This window comes from Cyprinodon tularosa, unplaced genomic scaffold, assembly GCF_016077235.1.
Source record: "Cyprinodon tularosa strain WSP-4 unplaced genomic scaffold, ASM1607723v1 ctg22, whole genome shotgun sequence".
Lineage (NCBI taxonomy): Eukaryota > Metazoa > Chordata > Actinopteri > Cyprinodontiformes > Cyprinodontidae > Cyprinodon > Cyprinodon tularosa.
The window spans coordinates 2,527,323-2,541,267 of NW_024038821.1; the positions used below are offsets into that span (position 1 = coordinate 2,527,323).

A 13,945-nucleotide genomic window follows, 5' to 3' on the forward strand; every position below is an offset into this window, starting at 1 on the left:
TCTCCTTTTTTTCAGTATATGGATTTCACCTCTTATTATCCTGTTAATGGGTTCCTCCACACAAGCAGCTGATTTGAAAGTTTTTATATCTGCAACTACTACAGGCCCTTTGGCTACTGCTCAAATACCTTGTGTTTTTATCCTTCAGTTTTCTTATTGCGTCTGGCCAATATCCAAAATCCAGCTAAAAAGCATCCCCACAGCATGATGCTACCACCACCAAGCCTTGATTATGCTTACTGGTGACATGGAAGGTCAGTTTTACTGTATGAATACTGTTTTTCTCATGTAACAAATAGATAAAGTTGATCTTTTCTAAAAAAAGAAATTAGCCCTTTCTTCCTAATGTTAGTTAGAATGTTAACTATTTCCTCTATGTGGTTTGTCTTACTATTTCCTGTTTTTCTTTACTAAATATATGTTATGTACGATACTCAAAGCAAGAAACATTTTATAATCAAAACCTGTTGTACATTTTTTCTAAACTGTATCTTTGACATATTTGCTGTGTTCTTTGGCTGTTTGTTCACTAATGATAAACCTATTGGGCCTCCATAAAACAGTTGCATGTCATGATCTGTGCTGGATGAACAAGACTGAGGTCTATATATCACTTTGGGAGGAGCATGGTGTATCTACAGCATGGGACAAACTGGAAAGAACAAGAAAGAGAGCAGGACACAACAGAAGAAACCAGGCAGGGACAATGTGCACATAAATACATTGGAGCTGTGATCAGTTACATGGAAACCGTGTGAGGCTTATAAAGGGAATGCTAACAGCTGAGGCAGAGTCTTGGGAAGGAGAAACCACAAGAACGAAATTATCACTCATTGTACCCCGACAGTATTGAAGTTGGTGGGGGCCTTAAGCAAAATCTTATCACAAAATGAACTAGTAGTGGAAGATGAACCTAAGAAATGAGTAATAAAAAATAAATATAGAAAAATAACCTGCATATGGATCAAAAATAAAACCGAAGAATTGTCAAAACATAAGTGAACATAAAAACCTTAAACCCACTTGAACATGACATAATTTCTTTTCTTCTTTTTTCCCCACTCAGGTTACTTCGGCTATCAGAGTAAAATATACCAAAATAACTTCTTCCCATACCTTTTAAATATATATAAATCATTTTAATAAGCATTTTCCTTCTCCTGCTAAAGTATTTGCTGTTGGTTTATCCCATTAAATTCCAATAAAACACAAGTTTATGATTGTGCTATGACAACAATGACTTTGTCAATTAATTTAGGAAAGTGTCACCTTCATACATAAATAAAAAGTAGGATGAGATAAGGAATACTTTTTTTAACAAAGGGTCTTCTACAGGCCTTTCCAGATCCGGTGCAAGACAGACCGCTACAAATGACCCTTCCTGCCTACAGCTGTCAGCATATACAACTTGTTGGGAAAAAGCAGATGAGTTATGACAGCATTTTATCTAATTATTAAAGTATATTTGAATTGCATTGAACAAGAAAAGCTTCTATTTATAGAAAAAAATAAGGAAAAATGTTCTTTAGCTCCTTCTGTATTACAACCGAAATCCCAGAGAAAAGGGGAAAAAGCAATTTTTTTGGAAAATACAAAGAATGTATTTAAACTAGTTCAGTTGTTACATAAAACTAAAAAAAAAACATGCAAATATTGTGAACCTAAGCTGTTTTTCTGAGGATAAAAAAACAGCCTGCAGTTCTGTATGAAGTTGAGAGCTTAATAATGTTAATTAGGGCATGAGTCAATGTGTTAGATTTTCTTAAATAATGCAAGACAGTCATTTGCCCCACAAAAGAGAGCACACAGTGTGACAGTGCCTGCTAGCTCTCAGTGTCACAGACCTCATTGATCTTCTTTCTCACTTCCTGACATCAAGTTTGAAGTGCAGGCCTCCTCTACAGACTATAGTCAGAGCATGTTAAGGAGCCTGAGTCGGCTTGACCCACTGTGAGATCAAAGTGTTACTGTGTAATCTCTACTTTAGAAAGAAGGAATAAATTACAGGCAAATTTTGCAATAACACCTTTTGTTGTTATTGTTAACTGTGGAGGTAATCACTGTGTTTTCTTAGCCTGTAGACAAATTCAAAGCTAAGTTTTACTCCTAAACATCTGTTGCCTATGTCACACCACCACAGACTGATGCAAATTTAGGCATGCACTTTGGAAACTGACACTACCTTTCTTCCACTTCTATCCACCTAAAAAAAGTCTCCAGGGAAATGTGAGCCCCAGCAATGCATGGGAACACCCCACTGGCTCAGCTGTTTACAGCTAAAGCCTAACTTATTCTGGGTTTACTTACTTGACACCCACATCTATGGCTCTGTTCGAAAACCTGGGCTGCATCCTCCAAGGACGCGGTCTACCTAGACTGGATCCTTCGAAGTCCTTGAAAATAAGGAGACCGGAAGTGTTTTGGCTGTGAATTGAACAGATCTACCCTTCGGTGGGTTTTACCGCAGTATGCTCTGTTGCTTAGCAACCGTGAAAGTTGACACACAAAGCAGGAAAAGAATGAAAACCGAAGTTTTCAAAGCTGTTTGTTTATTTATTTCTTTTTTATTGTAAAGTGAACAAAGACTACACTCACAAGGATCCAGAGTGGAATAAAGGTTCCAACCACCGGGAGCAGGAACAAATAAAATCAAATGTAATGATAGAAACCTTAGTCAGTTAAATAACCCGCTGCTGTCATTTTGCACATCTCTGATGTTGCTTCTATTTATATATATCTATCACTGTAAAAATGTCCATTGCTGGATATTGGTTATTTATTCCCCAGTTTTATATTGTTAAAACACTTTACAGTATTTTATTGTTTATATTTTAACTCTTCCCTATTATGTTATTCTTAGATATTTTTCTGAGGTCCACATTTATGTGACCTTTTTCAATAATCTTTCTGCTGCTGTAAATTTGCCCATTGTGGGACAATAAAGACATTTTCTATTCTATAAAAGGGATAGAATATAAGTAAATCTAAACAATGTATGAATAAAAAATATAACTGCAAAATCTCTAATATTCAACAACAAAAAATACTTAGTTAAGCGTATTGTGCAAAACAGCAATAAAAAGATAAAAATCAGATTTATAGTTCCCACTCTGCAGATCTATTAGAATCTGTCCTTAAATTACAGCCAAACCCATTTACACAGTAACAGATAAAAAACCTTTAGATAAACCAAACATTATCGCCACATATCTGACTTAGTAACCATTAAAACAACTATTTTCATTTATTTCAGCCTGAACTATTCAAAGACTTGTATTATATTAAACTGAACTTCCAATTTTCACCACTGTTTGGCGCCAAGTAAGCTTTCCTCTGATCACGGCTTGCTTGGTCTCACAATGAATCCTGGGATATCCAAGTATACTGAGGATACACCGGACCCATCCTTCAAATCGGGCAAAAAGAAGGATGCATTATAAGGACGCATAACGAGGACTCTTGGAATCTGACCAGACCTCGGCGCCGCGCTATGACGTCATCGTCCTTCGAATCTGGCCTTCTAAGGACCCGTCACAGGTTTTCGAACAGAGCATGTATTTCACATTTGAACAGAGACAGAGTCATGGAAGAGATGTGTTCTTTCAACTCACTCTATATGGCATATAAGTTATGGAGCTGAATCTATTTTGGCCATCGCAACAGATGCATTATCACATTAAAAACACAAAGTACTACATAAATTTAAAAAATGTAAATCATGTATAGATATAGATCCTAATCCTTGTCCCACATTGGGGAAATTCACTCTGCATTTAACAGAAAGGAGGTCAATTGAGAGAAAGCGTAGTTTAGCTTGTCCTTAGATAATCTGCAATATAGGAGCCTGTGTTTAAGAATGGCTTTAAGTTCACAGTTTAAACCTGTTTAAAAAATACAACAAGACTTCAAAGCTTGTGTTCATGAATGCTTTAAGCCTCTATATGTTGTTAAAAATATTTAAGGACTCATTTTCTATTTCCATAGTTATGCTGCTATAGGTTTAGAATGCTGGAGGACATAAAGGCCAACCTTTCATCACTCTGCTTTATTTATTTAATCATATTTTGTTACTTTAACACAACTTTTTTTATGTTCTACCCTGCTAACATGAAACAATGGTGTTAAAGTAACTAAATATGATTAAGTAAATGCCAAAAACGGGTGCCTTCTTTTTTTAGTGTAATTCTATTTTCCTATTCTGCAGTATTTTTTAGTTCACCCCTAACTGTATATGCTCTCTTTCATCCTCTGACATGGAAGCTGGCTCGGAGCTCATCTGAATGACTCTTTCCTAGGTTGAGCCCACTGTGGAGCTCGCTAAAAGTTACCTTTTGTATCTTTTATATGTCTGCTTCTTTCTTCTTAAACCCCAGTCAGCCTTGAAAGATGGCCGTTCACATTGAGTTTGGTTCTGCTGGAGGTTTCTTTCGGTTAAAAGGGAGTGTGCCACTCTACTGTTGTTTCAAGTATTCTCAGTGTGAGGGGTTGCTGAAGAGTCAATGAGTCGATGCAATCAGCTGGTTTTCCTTAAATAGAAAACTTTGACCCAACCTGTGATTTGGTTCAATTGTCCCTGTAAAGAGCCTTGAGATGATATGTAATGTGAATTGATGCTATGTAGATAAACTGAAATGAAAATGTTAATTGAATTTGGAACTCCGGATGCACAGCTTCACAACAAAGTGAGGCATCTGGTTTAAAGCTTTGTAAAGCTTGATATGAAGAGAAACATGTTTCACGCTGGCTGAAAGAAGACAGTCAGAACAGTTAGTGAAGTTTTCCAAACTGATGTTTCAGTTGATCATCAAGCCTCTTAATGGGGAGTGTTTGTTTGTTTTGTAAATGTCAGCTGTCAAAAGGAGCATAGCAGAACATTTTGTTAGGGTTAGCTTCCACATGAGCCTCCGCCCCAAGGTAAATTTTCATGTCTCCATCCAGTGGTGCTCTATGGAAGTGCATGGCTTTATAAGGTCAGTTTACTACATTGTGGTTTATGGCTCACACATCAACAAGAACGTATGTGGAGAACGACCCTGTCGTAATTTGTAATAATAATCTCTCTATGTGACATTCAAAGAAAGATATGCTCTTACAAACACTCAGGCCTCTACAATAAGAAAAAACATACTACAGTCCCCATGGCAACTGAAGCAATATTGTATCTGAAAGCTTTTCTCTCACTCTTACTATCTCTTACGCACACTCCCTCTGATTTCATCTTTCACTCAGTCTTAGAAGGCACAAAAGCAAACCAAATCAGAAATGCCAGTCACAGTGGGATTACCCCACAGAACTGCCTGTTTGCACTTCCCTCATTCAGTTATTGTGTGTTTAAGAAGAAAGACATGATGAAGGGATAGGGTAGCAAGCGTCTGGATGTGAGGAGTTTGGAGCTTACAATTTCTGGAACAGGGCCCAGAGCTTATCAGAGGCTAAGGCCTCCATCGTCACTTTGGAAAGCCTTTCTCCTGCCAGAAAGCTATCTTCTGCCCAACAGCAGCATGCCTCATGGTTCCCTCCTTTTTCTCTCATTGGCTGATACAACAAAAAGAAGATCTCCTCTGAGTGACATCATTACTTGTTCACTCTCATCAGCAGGCACATGTCAGAACCACATGGTAAACATCCACTGGAGTGAAGCACTGTAATTTGCTCTCAAGTTGAAACTGAGCTATATTTGTTATGCATGCAGTATGTGCCTATCACGGCTCTTCATCAAATTAGTCCTGCAGCTGAGGCCAAATTGAGTTCTTAGAAGGGTTGAGGAAGTTAATGTTGGCAGTTTATGCTCTCAGGAGGCTTACGATCCAAACAGGAAACAAACTGTAGACCGTATGCTTCGGAATGTTTCCCAGTGAAGATTTGTTCTGAAGGTATGCATGAGAAAGAAATGTAATGCCAAGCACCTTTAGAGGAACATTTGTGTATGTTAGAAGGATACCAACATTTAGAAAGGTAGCCCAACATTATCCATAACAACTCCGTAATCTCTAGAGCACCACAATGGAAATTTTACAGGTAAAAGCTGTAAGTCTGATATACCTCCAGCTTTGCACACCCAGAGACCAGGATTTTTGCTCCTTCTTCTTATATATATCTAACGTTAAATTTGTTTTCCCCTACTACCTATTTGGTGTGTTCTATTTTGCTTAAGCTAAATTATAATGATAAGCCTTTGACTGTCTGATAGCCTCCCCAGACTGAGGGATGAAGAACTGCAGCCACCATGAGGTATTATGGACCTGTTGGAAGCTAAAAGCACAACATTTGAAACAAGGACAAAGGTTCACCTTCATGGAGGACAACATGACTTGTCTGATTGGGGTTGACCCTTCCTTCCTCTTTGCAATTTTGCCGCATTCTGTGACGACCTGTTTCATATATCCCTCAAAAATAGAATGAAGTACAAAGTTGTTGTGTAAAAAAATTAAAAATTTGGTACTGGATCTTTAAAAACCTTTCTTTTCTTCTTGTCAGATTGTTTTGCTGGTATTGCTCACCAAACAGCCATTGTTGCATCATTAAGATTTATTTGTTAAAATCCAAACAAAAGTCTTTTAGTTTCATGGCCATTAGTGACAAAAATAATTACAGTGAACATACTGTTGATTTCTGTGTGTAGTCAGGGTTTAAAATTGTAAAACCAGCTGGTAGGAATGCTGGTAGTTTATATCATTCTAGGAGCATTTGCCGTTTCAGACATTTTTCAGCTCAGATGACGGGTAATCTAATAACGAGGTGATGCAAAGCACATTGACTGTGTGAATCCATGTGTGTTATTATGACGCTGTTGCCGTGGGGATTTATTGGATAATCACAGAACTATTTTTTCATCTGAGTTTGACCCCTGCAATCCGTCATGTTTATGAAGGACGGAGCAAAGCTGGTGGAGAGGGGAATAATATTGAGTATTAAAGCAGAAGCAGGAGATTTAGCAGATGAGAAACAATGAAATAAATGTGGAGGTGAACCATGAGGCGATGTGTGACCTTTCAGCCATCCCTGTGTGAGTCATGTGACCATAGAGAAAACAGCGGCAGGTCCTGACTTCCTCGTCCATCTCCAATAATTGTGTTACTCTTTGAGTGCATCACTGTCCCATGACTGCTAAACGGTGAAACTGACCACTGTCAGCATGAAAAACAAATCATTGTGCTGTCTAAAAACCTCTGGTAAATACAGAGAAATTCATCTGGAACCATAACACTTCACCTATTTATTGTTTCGCATGTTTATAGGAGTCACAACAATAGATGAAAAATGTACAGATTCAACTTTGGTGCTTTTGTTGCTTTCTTTCCTGCATTTTTATTTTAAGATCATTAAAACTTGCATGAGAAATATTGAACATCAGTTACACATTAAACCTGTGTGAAATACCCTGAAGAGAACAGAAAAGCATTTTTTTTACACATAGAAAGCTGTTTTAGTCTGGCAAAGGAATGCTGAGGTGAGGAGGGGCCTGTTGGTGTGAGTATTTGGGGCTATAAAAGGCTTTTTATTTGTGCTCAGATGCAGTCAAACATCCAGAACCACGGCAGAACCTGCAACCTGCTCCAACCTGCACCTGAGGACCGAACGCAAAGAAAGGTAACCAAAGTTCTTATCTGTTTCTTATGCAGATTCCCTACCAATCTATAAAACAACCTTACTTTTTTTATTTAAGTAAAACATTAATGGCAACACTAAAATCCAAATTTCTGATAAATTATTTTGTTTAGAAAAGGGTTATTTTACCATTATTTCGATACCATTATTGATGTTTTTCATCTAAAAGCAAGATAAATTTAAAAAATCTGATTGAAAAAATGGAAAATAGAGCAGAGGCAGCTAAACAAAAACTAAAGGCTAAAGTTAAAACCAATTGCCTTCATAAATATATCTAATAAGACATGACCATGTTTCCTCACAGACTTCAGGCTAAATCATTAGTGCTTTAAGGTACCTAGGATGATTAAAATACTTCTATTTTCCAGATTAGGGGATTATGTATTGCTCTCTCCTTGCACCAAAAGATTGTCTAAACACGCTTTACGTAAATATATATATATATATATATATATATATATATATATATATATATATATATATATATATATATATATATATATATATATATATGATGCCTTAATCATCTGCTCAAAATAATCCTATTCGAGTACAAACAGAATGTATAAGTTCTGGAGAACATTTCTGCTCTCCTATTATGAATGTATTCCATTTTTAAAAGTCTTTTATCAACCCAATAAAAGCAGAAGATGTGATGAAGGTGTTGACCATAAAGCAAGTATTGGACCTGAGCTAAAAGGCCACTCAGAACATATCTAACTAGCCACATTACAGTTAAAAATGTAATTTTCAGAGCATCCTGTGGTCGGATAAAACAATAATTGAAGTATTTAAGTAAAGAAAACCATTACTTTGGAAGAAAAACAGGGGAAAGTTGCCCGAGGGAGAACATGAAGTACCAGGGTGGTAGATCCCTATTGTCTGGGTGTCTCTGGCGGCAGAAAGGACGTCACAAAGCATGGTCTGTGTCAATATTAAGTAAACATCTCAATACATGGGGTGGTTGAGGGACCCTAATTATTACCTGAAATTGAGTTATTTAAGCTCCCAATTAAGGTGAGTTAAATAAAGGGAATGTGGAGGAGCGAAACTGAGGGAAGGTAAGCAGACTTATAGAGCAAATTAAACTGAAAAAAGTTCATCCAAATTCACAGAAATCAAAAAAATAGCAAACAAACTTTACACAAGGGATGAACTGATGGAGTAAAACCGCAATAATGGTGATAAACAGCCGAATAAGGCGACATCATAAAAAAGAACCCCGAAATGATCAAGACATAAATGCAAACCAAACACCCAATAAGCATCATTCTCTTTAGTTTCATACAGTGAATGTAAACACATGGGATAGTTTCAGTAGATGCCTGTTGAAATTAAATTAACTGTAAAATGTCAAATGAGATATTGCTTTAAAAAGCAAAGGATTCAACAACAGCTGAAGAGTTTTGAGTTTAATTGTTTTTTTAGGATCCGTTCTGGTGTACCGTAATTAGATTAAAAAAATCAGACATAACACACTCAGGTTTTCTTCTCCTGATTGATTATTCTAAGCTTTATATTTCATGGAACACAAATCATAAATGTCTCTGTGAAAAAATAATGCACATTTATTCCTACTTTAATAACAAACTATGAAAAGGACAACTGTGTTTAGGTTATAGAATCTGCAAATATTCAAAAGACAGCACCTTTAAATCTAAGTCAGAAGGTTTGGTAGGTTTTACTTATCAAATAACCTTTTTTGGGTGGGATACCATATTTGTTGCTACATTAACTCACAGATTCAAAAACTTCCAGTTATTTCATTGACTTTTTTCTGTGAGAATTTGGAAAAGGTAAACTGAACCCAGATTTGTTCTGACAGGCAGCATGGACGTAAGTAGCACATCAAATTCTCAGATCGCCACACTGGTAAGAATAATACTTTTACCCCTTGTGAATATAAATGCTGAAATTTTTGCTTACGTTTGCATCTGCAAGTTGGTTTCCTCCATCCTGTCCACTCTTTCTCTTCCACGTATCTCCCTGCTGGCTCCTGACCCCCCTCACTCACCATCCTCCCCCTCTCCTCCGTCTCAGCATGCTGACGCTCTGTGTGGCAGCTGCCCGTCCTCTGGTTCTGCCCCACAGGCCAGCAGCCTTTGGCCCAACCTACCGCCTTCTGGAGCTGCATTCCCCACCTGGCCTGGGCAGCCAACCCAGCCAGTGCCATGCTGGACCGGCCAACCAAACACGGCCTGCTGGCCCGCTTCACAACCAGCACCAGTTTCTGTTCCAGCTCCGATTTCAGTTTCGGCACCAAATCAAGTTATAACACCACCAGCACCAACCGCAGTGCCTGTACAAGCTCCATCAGTTCAGCAGCCCTGTCAGCCATGCTGGCCAGCCCCTCAGTACCAGCCGATCCAGCAACCAGCTCCCATTCAAACTCAGGTTCCTGCCGTAGCTCCTGCTGTTGCCCCTGCAGCCACCATCCATCCGAGTGTACCAGGATGGCCAGCTCACCCTGGTTGGCCTTATAACCCGGGACAGTCAGGATGGCCTGGACAGAACCCATCTATGATGCCTCTACACTGGCTTCCCCCCACATCCGGACCTATGGTCAGTACTAAAGAACCCAAAGATAAATCTGCAATACAATGGTGTTGCTGTGCTTTAATTAAGGTATATGTTACCTCCCTCTCTCCATGCAGAGTGTGCCGTACAACTTAAACCTGGCTCGAGGAGTATATGACAAAATGATGATGACGATCCTGGGTCACATCAAACCAAACGCTAAAATGTGAGCCTCATAGATGCATTCACAGCTCTTATTTTAACATGTCCTTTTCATTGGGATTTTATGGAACAGACCAACACAACCACCTGAAGATAGTCATGGATGTCTCTCTTAAGGCTGTTTAAGGTTAACCATTCCTTGTCTTTATTCGGCCCAGAGAATTACCCTGAAAATCAGTTTCCATTTCCTCCCACAGATTAAGTTAAGTTTAACATATTAACCTAGAAACTCAAGCTTGGCTTTATCTATTTGATCGGACTTAATAATAATGAAATGTCTTAAATCTGAGTAGCACATCAAACACACAGTGCTCCTTCTCTCCTTTTGAGAGTGTATCTTTATGCTTGTCCAGTCAAAAGAGATGAGGACGTAGCTCAGTTAAGTTAAAGACGATCAGTGAAGACTGTTCAGCCACAGAAAAATTGTTGTGCAAATACTTCAAAAGTATTCACACAAAAACACCCAGGGCTGCTTGAGTGTTGTTGAAACTATTTTTAGTTATCTTCTCTACATGGTTGCAGACTGCTGCTCTTTTTGCCAACATTAAATACCAAATGCTGCCCTCTGTTTTGGCAACCCTGGACCTCTCATATGATTGGCTCAGACACCAGAAAGTAAACACTGGATACAAGCTACACCAAAGTAGATCTGGGCCGTACCTCTTGGTTTGAATGGAGAAAAACATAGAGAATGTTATTTTCATCCCAGGTGATAAATAAGGATTATTTAGGTTAATCCTACAGTATATTTATATCTTGCTGCTCCTTTAAATCCTAGTTTTGCTTTGCTTAGAGGCAATTCAAATTGTTCAATTTTCATAAATTTGACAAAAGCATTGTTAACCCTCTATAGTGCACTCAGTTACATACTTTAAAAATATAAATTTCAAGCCAATAGTGTTATTGGAATCCAGGACAAGACATTATTAGCTTTGCAACATTCAAAAAATATGGATATTTTGTAAAAAAAAAAAAAAAAAAAATAATAATAAAAAAAATAATAATAATGTCAATGTAATAATGTCAAGTTGGCAAGAAACGCCAACTTGCCCGAATATATTAAGAAAACATAAGATAACATAAGGGCTTCTATAAGAAATTCATGAAACATACTCTGAGAGTGAAATAGACACTTATTTTGGTACAACATAACCTTAGAGGCATTAATGCTTATACTGGCACTTACATTTTTTTGTTAAAAACCTAAATATCAAGGTTTATTAGGCTTATTAACTGTTTAACTTTACTTTTTAACTTTTCAATTAGCCTTTTATCTTTTTTTTTCTTGACTTGTTACCTTTTTTTTAACTTAATTTACAGTAGGTAATATTATTTTATTTAAGGGCTCATCTAATTGGTCAAATGCCAAAATAAGATTTGGGGGTGGACATTTGTAAGGAGTATGCAAGTGATGAAAAACTGTAATTTGCAGTATAAAGGGTTAACAGACATACTAAGAGAAGAGAAAAAATTATCCTGAGTAGTAACTCTTTTTTTTGCTACTTCAGCTATGTTTTAGCAATTTATTGCTAAAATTTCTTATTTTAATGTTAAGCAATATGTCAGTTCAAGAAATGTATTTAACAAGTTTTAAGGATTCTAGCAAGCAACTTGCTGCCTACCCTTTTGGCAGATCTATTTAAAAATGAGAAGATTTGATCATATTCAAGAAAATTTTACCTCTTAATACTGTTTTTCCAATGAGGGAAGTAAAAAAGAAACACATGCCTACACCATTATGGGTCGGGGGATTCCCATCTCCAATTCTGGCCTTTTATTTCTAAAATCAATCATTTGTCTTCTTAAGATCTGTGTTGATCAGTCACATTAAATCCCAACTTAAAACCTAAAGGCATTTGCAGCTGACATGACACCAAATGCCATGCATGATAGTTAGTACAGGAGGTTATGCAGAAAATAAAAGGATAAAATATAAGCAGCCTGGTTCCCCTTAGGTTCACTGTGAACTTCCTGAGAGGCAATGACATCGCCTTTCACATCAACCCACGCTTTAACGAGGGGGGCAAGCAGGTGGTGGTCCGGAACAGCAAAGTGGGTGATCGCTGGGGCCCAGAAGAGAGGGACCTAAAGGGACCCTTCCCTTTCGCTGCTGGGAGCCCTTTTGAGGTAAGAAAACCAGTAAGACCGACACAACGATTTAAGACCTAAGTGAAATACATTCATTTGTTCTCACTCCTCTAAAAGGGTTACAATAAAAAACAAAGACACTCCTGGCATCTCTTTAGCAGCCAGCAAATATTGCAAGAATTTAATACCTACTGTTGCAATAGGCAGTCAGTGCCACTGACTCTAGGTTACTTTCTCACAGTTAATGTCAGGCTAATGTTTGGAAAAGGTTGAGAAGTCGTTTGTGTAGCCGGATCCTAGATAAGAGTGCTGCTTTACTGCAGGGAGACTGTTGGAGGTCAGTGGGGTCTCCTATTGTCTAACATCAATGATTATTACATGTAACAACCAAAAGGCGTTTAATATGGGGAGCTGAGTCCAGCAGTCCTTCTGCCTGCATGAATAGAAGAAAGTGAGGCAGAACCTATAGGGGTCTGACTAAAGCAGTGACTGGGATTTTTCAAATGCTTGGCTCCTAACTCAGCAGCAGATTTCATAAAAATTGCCAGTTTAGCAAAAAATGTTGTGTGTTTTCCCAGATGAAGATCCTGTGCACTCCTGAGACCTTCAGGGTGGCGGTGAACAACATCCCGCAGTTTGAGTTCCGTCACCGCGTCAGAGAGCTAAACCAAATCGCCCGGATCAACATCCTGCATGACGTCGTCCTTACTTATGTCAATGTGGAGACGCTTCCCTAAGGAAGGAACGAAACTCCAACAGATTTTCTATTCAATTCAATTGACTGGAACAAATATATGCTCAATTATAATTTTCTTTCCTTTTTTTTTTTTTTTGCTTTGTTTTATTTCACACTTGAGAAACATTTTATTTAATCTAAGTTAAAAATATATATGAATGACTAAACCAGTCTGTATGAACTAATAGAATTATTGCTTTTCCAATTCAAAAATGAAAGGAATACCGTGATGTTATTCCACTTTTTTTTTCTTCTTTTTACAAAGTACTACAACATTAGTATTTATTTAAATGAAAACAAATGTTTTACTTAATAGGATTATCAGATCTTGTTGCTTTAAGCTTAGATATATTAAGCTATAATTTAATAGCACCAGCATAATGACAAACAGCTAAATAACTAAGCATTTTATCTTATATTTCTGATTCCACTAGTGTTCTTTTATGTATGTAATACATTGAAAAAATAAATCAGAATGTGCACATATTCAATATTGTTAACTGTTTTTCCATAATGCATTAACAATGAAATATTACATATATCTTCAATAAAGCTACCATAGACAGGATCTCCAGTCTATATGAAATGAAACATTTATGGCATCTTTAGTTTTCTGTCTGAAGAGCTTAGTTGTCTACGTTATTCTTTCAATTAAATAAAAAATCATAAAAAGCTTTATTGAGGTAAACATGCTGAACTAAGGTGTTCAATGCAGTTTTATTGTTCTTAAATAAAAATCTGATTAAGAAGTTGTTTTAATTTTTTAAGTTCATT

The 13,945-nt window shown here is 37.3% G+C and overlaps 1 protein-coding gene across 4 annotated transcripts; it reads left to right on the forward strand.

The window, feature by feature from the left end:
* Positions 1–7,512: 7,512 nt before the first annotated feature.
* Positions 7,513–13,890, forward strand: LOC119784125 (galectin-3). 4 transcript variants are annotated; one of them, XM_038286037.1, is made up of 6 exons: positions 7,513–7,590; positions 9,434–9,444; positions 9,649–10,170; positions 10,263–10,351; positions 12,303–12,474; positions 13,014–13,889. In XM_038286037.1, exons 2-6 carry the CDS (start codon positions 9,439–9,441, stop codon positions 13,170–13,172), a joined length of 948 nt encoding a protein of 315 aa, XP_038141965.1. In that variant the 5' UTR covers positions 7,513–7,590; positions 9,434–9,438; the 3' UTR covers positions 13,173–13,889. The 4 variants fall into 4 exon arrangements, 3 of the variants coding, with proteins under 3 accessions (XP_038141965.1, XP_038141964.1, XP_038141963.1); XM_038286036.1 differs by having other exon boundaries at positions 9,434–9,480; positions 13,014–13,172; XR_005280894.1 differs by lacking the exon at positions 7,513–7,590 and having other exon boundaries at positions 9,550–10,170; positions 13,014–13,232; positions 13,296–13,890.
* Positions 13,891–13,945: the final 55 nt, after the last annotated feature.

Bases quoted from the DNA above. Each gene is read 5' to 3' on its own strand.
- LOC119784125 (XM_038286035.1), top strand. The intron at 10,352-12,302 runs GTGAGCCTCATA...GGTTCCCCTTAG, and splicing joins ATCAAACCAAACGCTAAAAT to GTTCACTGTGAACTTCCTGA. The intron at 12,475-13,013 runs GTAAGAAAACCA...GTGTTTTCCCAG, and splicing joins CTGCTGGGAGCCCTTTTGAG to ATGAAGATCCTGTGCACTCC.